The sequence below is a fragment of the Acanthochromis polyacanthus genome, chromosome 17 (assembly GCF_021347895.1).
Source record: "Acanthochromis polyacanthus isolate Apoly-LR-REF ecotype Palm Island chromosome 17, KAUST_Apoly_ChrSc, whole genome shotgun sequence".
NCBI classification, from domain to species: Eukaryota; Metazoa; Chordata; class Actinopteri; family Pomacentridae; genus Acanthochromis; species Acanthochromis polyacanthus.
Window position 1 is genome coordinate 25,858,394 of NC_067129.1, and position 8,070 is coordinate 25,866,463.

The window sequence follows — 8,070 nt, forward strand, 5'->3', positions numbered from 1 at the left end:
CATGGACAATGCAGTCTTTTTGAAGAGACACACAATGGCTTGTGACACATTTTCGCACCTCCATCCAGCAAAGCAGCATCATACAGATCTGTCAGTTACACAGTACAAATGTGTTTGCTGCTGTTGTTGGTCAACTCCAGCTCCTTGTCCACAACTTGAGGTAGTCTGAGATGAAAGCCTTACGAGAGCTGCATGAATGGGATTTTCTTTGTATTTTTAATTTGACAAGCACAATGGTGCACACACATTCATAGAACGGACATATTGGAAAACCGTCATCAGCTATAAGGATCTGTGGTCTACCTACATCCCTGCACCATCTCTCACCATAATCCAAAAAACAAGGATTAGTGTTTACTAAGGTTGGTGGCCCTAATGTCATGATGACTTATGACCTTAACTGCAGACAGACAACTTAGGTCACCAGCTCCATGCAGACACTACTTTAAAGTCATGGGAAACTAATATGCCGTGAGATACATCAGGGAGTTCTCTGTGGCCCTATTAGGTTTGAGCCTCCAACCTGCTTATTTGAAAAGCTTTTTGAACTAGCATCAGTCCTAGTTCTTTGTATGCATGGGGAGTTCATGGCCAGGTTCACTGAGATTCAGGAAGTAAAAGTTATATTTAGGAATCCCAACAGCATGTCATGCACTGCTGACTATACAAATGGTTCTAGGATGTTCCTCCAGCATAAACACTCAGGGTGCTGTGAAATGAATGGTGGACCAGTGATCTGGATTGTGTCTCCTCTTCTATGAAAGCTCCATTTAGCCAGTCTCAACCCATTTAGTCTGTGTAGTCTTATCTGTGTTGCCCAAATACTTGTGCTTATGTAACCCAAGGTACGTCTGTCCTTTAGGACTTTAGTGGAAGCACTCTTTTAGTTGGTTTATAATTCTGAAAAACTTTTCCTACATTCCATTGTTCATTTTGATGCTGAGATGGAGATGGAGAGTGGTCAGGGAACCAGGCCTTACCTACAACTCTTCATCTCTTATGTAATGTCTTAGGGTAATATGTCTTGAGGAAGTTCCTTCTGGTAATGACAGTTATCTTTCAGGTTACCTGTGTTCCTTTGCAGAAGACGCATTAAATACTAGCATTTGATGTGTTTTCCAGGCACAGGGCATCCTCCAGGAGTACTTGCTAGCCATGACCACTGACGAGCAGCTCCTCAGTCACACTGCAATGGTAAGACTTTAACTCCTTTTTTTTGTCTTTGCATAATAACCACTGAAGTCTTACTAAATTGAAAGTCTTCCGTTCAGCCAGCCTGTTGTAGGTCAGCTTTGATGTTTTTAGTTGTGAATCGATGCCTGATGTGGATGAACGTAGCTCAGAGAAGTTGTCCATGCACCGAGATGTGTTATATAAGTGTCTTTCTTAACCACGCAGTCCTGCTGATTGAACGGTCTTCAGTCACTGTGAGTCAGCTCACGGCTGGAGTCTCTTTTGCAAGTGAATCACCAGGCTGTTGACACCCAGCACATCCCGCGGCACCCCCTCCTCTTGTTTTGAATGTGTGTGGGCTGCACTTGGGACTAATGTATTTGGTAATTACAGTCCATTAGCATTTGTGGCAGAGTGAGCCACAGCGTCCTCTGTACTGAGGGCCATGTAATACAGCAGAGAAGCCTGAAGGCAGTTAAGAGGAGCAGCGGATGCGGGGTGTGAAAAAACATTGTGGGTGGTTCTGTTGAGCAGTTACCTAATACCTGTCAGGCTGAAAACAAAACCATAGGTGACTTGGCACAGTAGTCAGAACTATTATGATAACAATGATGCAAAATCTAAGGGCGAATTGGCTGAGGTTCACATTCGCAGGATTGGGAAAATGTTCTAAAACCGTTTCACTTCCTGTTGCTACATGTTGCAATGTTCATAGATAGTGCTAAGCTGTTTTTTAATGATTTTATTTATCATATTATGTGCTTCATCAAAACACAGATAGTAGTGGTAGGATACCTTTGCTTTTGATATGACATTTGCAATGGAATTACCCTCCAGAATCATCCGAGCATGTTCACAGCCAAATCAGCAGGCACTGCTGTTTGTTGGAACGTTACCTTCAACTGAATTGGAATTCTCAGGGAACAAAAGCAGGAAGAAGAATTCATTTTATGGGGCAAACATTTTGAAGAAAGTTTACTAATCACAGTGCAAGAATAGAGCTTCATCATTAACCCTCAAAAATAAATACATTTGGTCTAGTGGATGGCTTTTCGAGGAAATAATTAACAAAATTCATTAAGTTAAAGCTGCACTGGAAAATATTTTATATGAACACTGAATCACATGACTAGGTGTAAGGTTAATAGAGATGCTTGTAGTTAATGAAACTTCTTAACTTGGCTGTTTGGGGTTACTCTCACAGCTCTCGTCAACCTCCTCACCAAGCACAGGAGGCAGCTGTTTTCAGTAAATAAATCTACTGTAAACAACCTGGCCACTCCAACTAATACTATTAGCAACAAGCTAACAACCAGCTACCTGTTTAATTCATCCATCCATCCATCCATTCTCTATACACCGCTTTATCCTCACTAGAGTCGCGCTGGAGCCTATCCCAGCTGACTCGCGCAAAGGCAGGGGACACCCTGGACAGGTCGCCAGTCTGTCACAGGGCTACATATACAGACACACAATCACACTCACATTCACACCTATGGATAATTTACAGTAACCAATTAACCTCAGCATGTTTTTGGACTGTGGGAGGAAGCCGGAGTACCCAGAGAAAACCCACGCATGCACAGGGAGAACATGCAAACTCCATGCAGAAAGATCCCAGGCCCACCCCGGGACTCGAACCAGGGATCTTCTTGCTGCAAGGCGAAAGTGCTAACCACTACGCGACTGTACAGCCCCTGTTTAATTCAATTCAATTCTATTCTATTTTTATAGCGCCAATTACAGTTCAAGTTGTCTCAAGACACGTTACAGAACCCAAATGCCTGAACCCCCAAAGCAAGCCTAATGGCGACAGTGGCAAGAAAAAAACTCCCTTTTAATGGGACAAAACAGATTTCCGTTCAGCTAATTAAATCAGCTTGCTCAAAAATAAGTTAGAATTGTACTGGGATGTATTTAGTGGACACAAACATGACTGAATTGAATGTTAACATTGTCCCGTGTATGCCATGTGTCAATAGGCACGTCTAAAAGGTGATTATGTGTCAATGTTGTGTTAACAGCTTGTTTGTTGCCAAGAAAAAAAATCCTGCTGCCTAAACACTGTGTTTCAACTTGACAAATTCATCCTGTTCATTTTGTAAGTTTGAATAGATTAACCAGGATGTCTTATTTTCACAGAATATATATATTTAAGTCCCTTAAAGGTTGTTGACTAAACTTCTACAAACTCATATCTGTGTATCAGAGTTACATATCACAAGTTTTTTTTGCCCATGAAAATAATCCCTTCCTTTCTTAAAAGTACTCATCACTCTAAAACTACTCAACACAACACAATGGCAAGTTGGAATATTATAGTAATTCAGCCATACATGGTCAAACTGGAAGCAAATTGTGAAGAATAATAATGACACACAAACTTCAGCGCTGCAAGTCTGAATCTGTGTTTTTGAAACTGTCATCAGTATGCTGCGGATAGAAATGCTCATCCATGGAGTTGACTGTTTGTTTCACTGATGATTTGTCTTCTAGCATATAAAGGAACAGCATATAGACATGTTACCATAGCAAAAAGCTTGATTTTCCATCAAAGGGGATCTTAAAGGCATTATGGAGGATGTTTTTTTTGTTTAATTTGTCTGATTCACATAAAATGAATATACTGACCTTTAGTGGACTTGTATGTATGGTTTCTAAAAATAAAAAAAAATAACTGTGGACATGGCAGGACCTGAAAACATCAGCCAATCAACGCGCTCGGACCGAGGCGTTTGGTTTGCTCCCTTTCCTGTCAATCAAAAATCTTCCGGCTCAGGCCTAGTTACGTAGATTACGTACGCCTTGGACTTACGTGTTTTCTGTATGTGTTGCTTTGGTATAGCTTCGTAGTTAGCTGGTGACTTGTTTTGCTCATCTTTTTTTACATAATGGCAGATAAAGATCCAGGGGGACCCAGCCGTAAAAGACAACTTCACGAGTGCTACGCAAGTTTCTGGAGGGGGGCGTTTCTTCGTAAATGTTAAGAGGGGGGAGGTTAGAGGGGGGTGAGGGAGAGGTTGTATGTGCGCATGCGCATGCTACGTTCAAAGTCGTAGGAAATTAAATCTCCTCTAATGCCTTTAAATCCATGGCTATGGTAACAGTAATGTAGCCATGCCAGTAAAACTACAGAGCTGTAGTTGAGCCAGGCGAGACTCTCAGGTCACAGTTCATAAGGGTGTACTTTTTTTCTTCTATGTACCTGATAGACTTGAAGCTTGTATGTGCAAAGTTGTAAAAGTAAAGGTCATTCATTTGGCATCACTGACTGAATGTTGAACAAATTTAATAGCAATGTTATCAGTATTTGTTCTAAAATCACATTTCTAGACCAATGTGAAAAGCACAACAATCAGCTGACTGATCATTAAAATACAGTGCTAAACATGATCAAATGAAAAACAAACAAAGGAAAGGGTAGTATAGTCTGGTTATTCAAATATTTGATTGTTAAATAAGGTGACTTAAACTGCACATAAGTTCTCATGTCATCAGTTTAGCCACCCTCAATTTGCCTGTTTATCATCACTATTCATCATGCTCTGCACAGTGCAGTGAATATCAAGTTTTCTCATCTCACTGTATAAATTCACTCTGCCTGGTTTTCTCACACTGCACCCATTCTTCTGAATTTCATTCACTTCCTGATGCACTGTTATTTTTTTATTGTGCAGGCTCTGAAGAATATTGCTGCCATCAGCCTGGCTATCAATTACCCCAATAAATCCACCAAGCTACTCAACGTGTCCCTTTGAGAGGTCCACAGAGGAAGATGAGGGGAGCAACCTGAAGGGGACACATCCTGACTCAGCCGGTTTGCTCTGAACACAGAGTAGAGGGAGAAGCCCCTCCCTCACCAACTAGCGCTCCTCTTCAAACAACCCTTCTCTCTCTCTCTCTCTCTCTCTCTCTCTCTCTCTCTCTCTCTCTCTCTCTCTCTCTCTCTCTCTCTCTCTCTCTCTCTCTCTCTCTCTCTCTCTCTCTCTCTCTCTCTCTCTCTCTCTCTCTCTCTCTCTCCCCCCCTCTCTCTCTCCACACACCGGTAACTCTGCAGCACTGTGGACTTGAGCTGTGGAGGGGGACTCAAAGAGCACTTTCCACACGTATTCACAATCCTTTTTGCCTTAGGTGAATCCAGTATATCAGCATGTGCATTCACTCAAACAGGAACAGGTCTATTTCTTTCTTTTTTCTTTTTCTTTTTCTTTTTTTTTTAAAAGTTTTTACTTGAAGATGTCGTGCTAAAGGACATGAAGTGTGCCAAATTCGAAACCTTCAGGGGAAAATATTCCTTTTTTCCCTGCCTTTTTCCTTCCTAAAGAGCAGCCACTCTGGGTTACATAGTTGATCATGGTGAAAACAGGTCACCTTGGCAACTTACATGTCTCAGTGGACATGTAGAGCATCCTAAAAATACTGTCCAGGACATTGGAGTCTCATTAGTCACCACAGAGAGAAAGTAATGACCTACTAGCTCATTCCTATCCTTCCTTCTTTATTCCCTTCTTCCTAGTTACCTTCTATCCTTCTTTCTTCTTTACTTTTCAGACAACAGAAGTAGATGATGGTATTTTTAGGGCTCTCATTGAATGGTAGGATCAATATATCACCGTAGATATCCTAACCATGTATCTGATCTATGAAATATTGGGAAATAGGATCCACTGGAAAGTGGCGACAGTGTGTTCAAGCTGAACAGTGATGCTCAGAATAGCCATAGTCTTTGCATAGGACGAGAATGAAGATAAAATTAACATTACAGTTGAGGGAAAACTGATATATACTATTGCAATGCATTCCTCTGTGTTATTCTAAAAAGATGCTGAAGTATTTTGTCTCAATTAGTAGTTAATGAATGAAAGACTATTAAGATGTCAAATGATGTTCATGGAAATGAATAACAGCAAAAAATGCCATTGAGAAATGCTGAATCTCTTAAAGGCCTTCAGTTTTATCCACAGATTTACATGCCTACTTTTAGTGTTTTACCCTAAGTTTCAGCTGCTTATGAGGATATGGACTTATTTTCACAGCAATGAAAGAAAAGCTGAAATGAATCAAAAACATTTGTCTCCATAAATCATGTATGGTAATGAATGTGGAATAACACAAATACGTATAACACACAGAAACCACTGCTGATTCCCTCTAACACGTTGAAGTTGATCAGCTGATAAACACAAAGCTGCCTGTAAAATAGACACGTTATCCCACTTATTCACTGGTAACACATTGGTGAGCAAAGACAGGTGGATTTTTTTATACTGAATTACCTCATTTTTTGTAATTCCACAGATAATTGGTGTGACGCTTCCTTAAATGTTTATTTTGACTTCCAATCGCATCACATTTAGCCCACTACTTATTAATGCTGATATGCTCCTGTAGCCACATCCAACTTCACTTCAGAGAGGAGTTTTGTATGTTGATAAATCTAAACCCAGAGTGAGTAATCAGGGGGTTGTTTTCCAATCATTACTGTTTAAATTTTAAAAGAAGAGATTCTCTTAGTTCTAAGAAGTCATGGTAGTTTTATACCAAAGAAACCAATCATTGTGAGCCATGAAACATCACTGAAAGAGCTCCTGGTAGAGTTCATTCTGTTTTTCACATATCAGATAGCTACCCTGTGAGAAGCTGGAGCAGAGGAAACCTTTTGACATTGTTCAGGTTTTTTGAAATATTTTTCTGTTTTTTCAAAGTGGTCCGTACACGGACCGCAGGATGGCTCGGTGATTTTGTTTACACAGACATCAGCTGCAGTGAGGGGAGAGGAACAGATGCATGGCCTCCATTTTGGCTTCTACGACGCCTCACCTATCTACGATGTGCCTATGGTTAAAAATGAAGCAATCATAATTTAACTCATCTTAGCGGGATTGTTATTAATTATATTTTAAAAGAGAAATATATTGTTTAATTTGAATTTTTTTGTAACTTTTTACTTTAAATGTTGGTTTCTTTTCGCAAGGATGCTTAATATTTGAGGCTGACTAATTTGAATGTACATATCTGTGAATATTAATTGCACAGCAGAAAGACTTTGATATCAACCCCTTACATATATAAACTTTATTGGGCACTAACCGATGGACACTTTGATTCTGATTTTGTATGCATGGCACATTGAAGGTAAAACAAAAGTACTGCTTGGGTTGAAATGTGATCCATTTCTAATAAAAATAGAAAGGACTTCTGTAAGACTTATGCTGTCATCTTTCTTTATGTGTAGGTTCAACAGCACATTACTCTGCTGCGGCAAATAATGGATTTATAACTCAGTCGGCATTGATCAGAACCCACACACTCACTCCCAGCAGATAGTGTACCCAGAGCAAACATGTACAGGCTTGCCCAGTGATTCGATACCATCAATAGTTCACTTTGATGCAGCTTCTAGCCCTTTTACCTCTAAGAAAACAAATATGTCTCTTGCACTTTATTACAGAAATCCCCACATTTCAGCCAAATAGCTTCTAACTGTGAACTAAAATTGATTATTTCTTTACTCTTTCTTTGTTCAGGCAGAACAGTTGCATGTTTTCAGTTTTTTTTCCAGTCTTTTGGTTTTACCTCAAAGGCCCACTCAGCTCCTGGTCTGCCTGCCTTCCTCCTCCTCTCTAATCTATAGTCTCGGGATTACAGCACTGATGATGGGAGTGATGATCACTGGGGCGATAATGACATCAAATGGAGGAAATATTCAATAAGGCTCCAGATGATTCAGTGCCCCTCTGCGCCACAAAAGCCCCCACACTGGAGTGAGTCAGCTCTCCTGCGTCTCCTCCCCCCTCACTGTAGCTCCTGCCTCTTTCTGATTGTTCATGCAAGTCAGTCCCTGATGTTTTCATTTACCCAAGGTGAAAGAAAGCAGCTGTGAAGGAAGAGACCAAA

General features: G+C 40.5%; 1 protein-coding gene across 1 annotated transcript in view; it reads left to right on the forward strand.

Annotated features, from left to right (window-relative positions):
- The window catches only part of zzef1 (zinc finger, ZZ-type with EF hand domain 1), a 36,350-nt gene extending 28,971 nt beyond the window's left edge, over positions 1 to 7,379 (forward strand). The window contains exons 53-54 of the mRNA XM_022209420.2: positions 1,123 to 1,194; positions 4,851 to 7,379. Coding sequence (XP_022065112.2) covers positions 1,123 to 1,194; positions 4,851 to 4,931 — 153 coding nt within the window. The 3' untranslated portion in view covers positions 4,932 to 7,379. The remainder of the gene's footprint in view (positions 1 to 1,122; positions 1,195 to 4,850) is intronic.
- Positions 7,380 to 8,070: the final 691 nt, after the last annotated feature.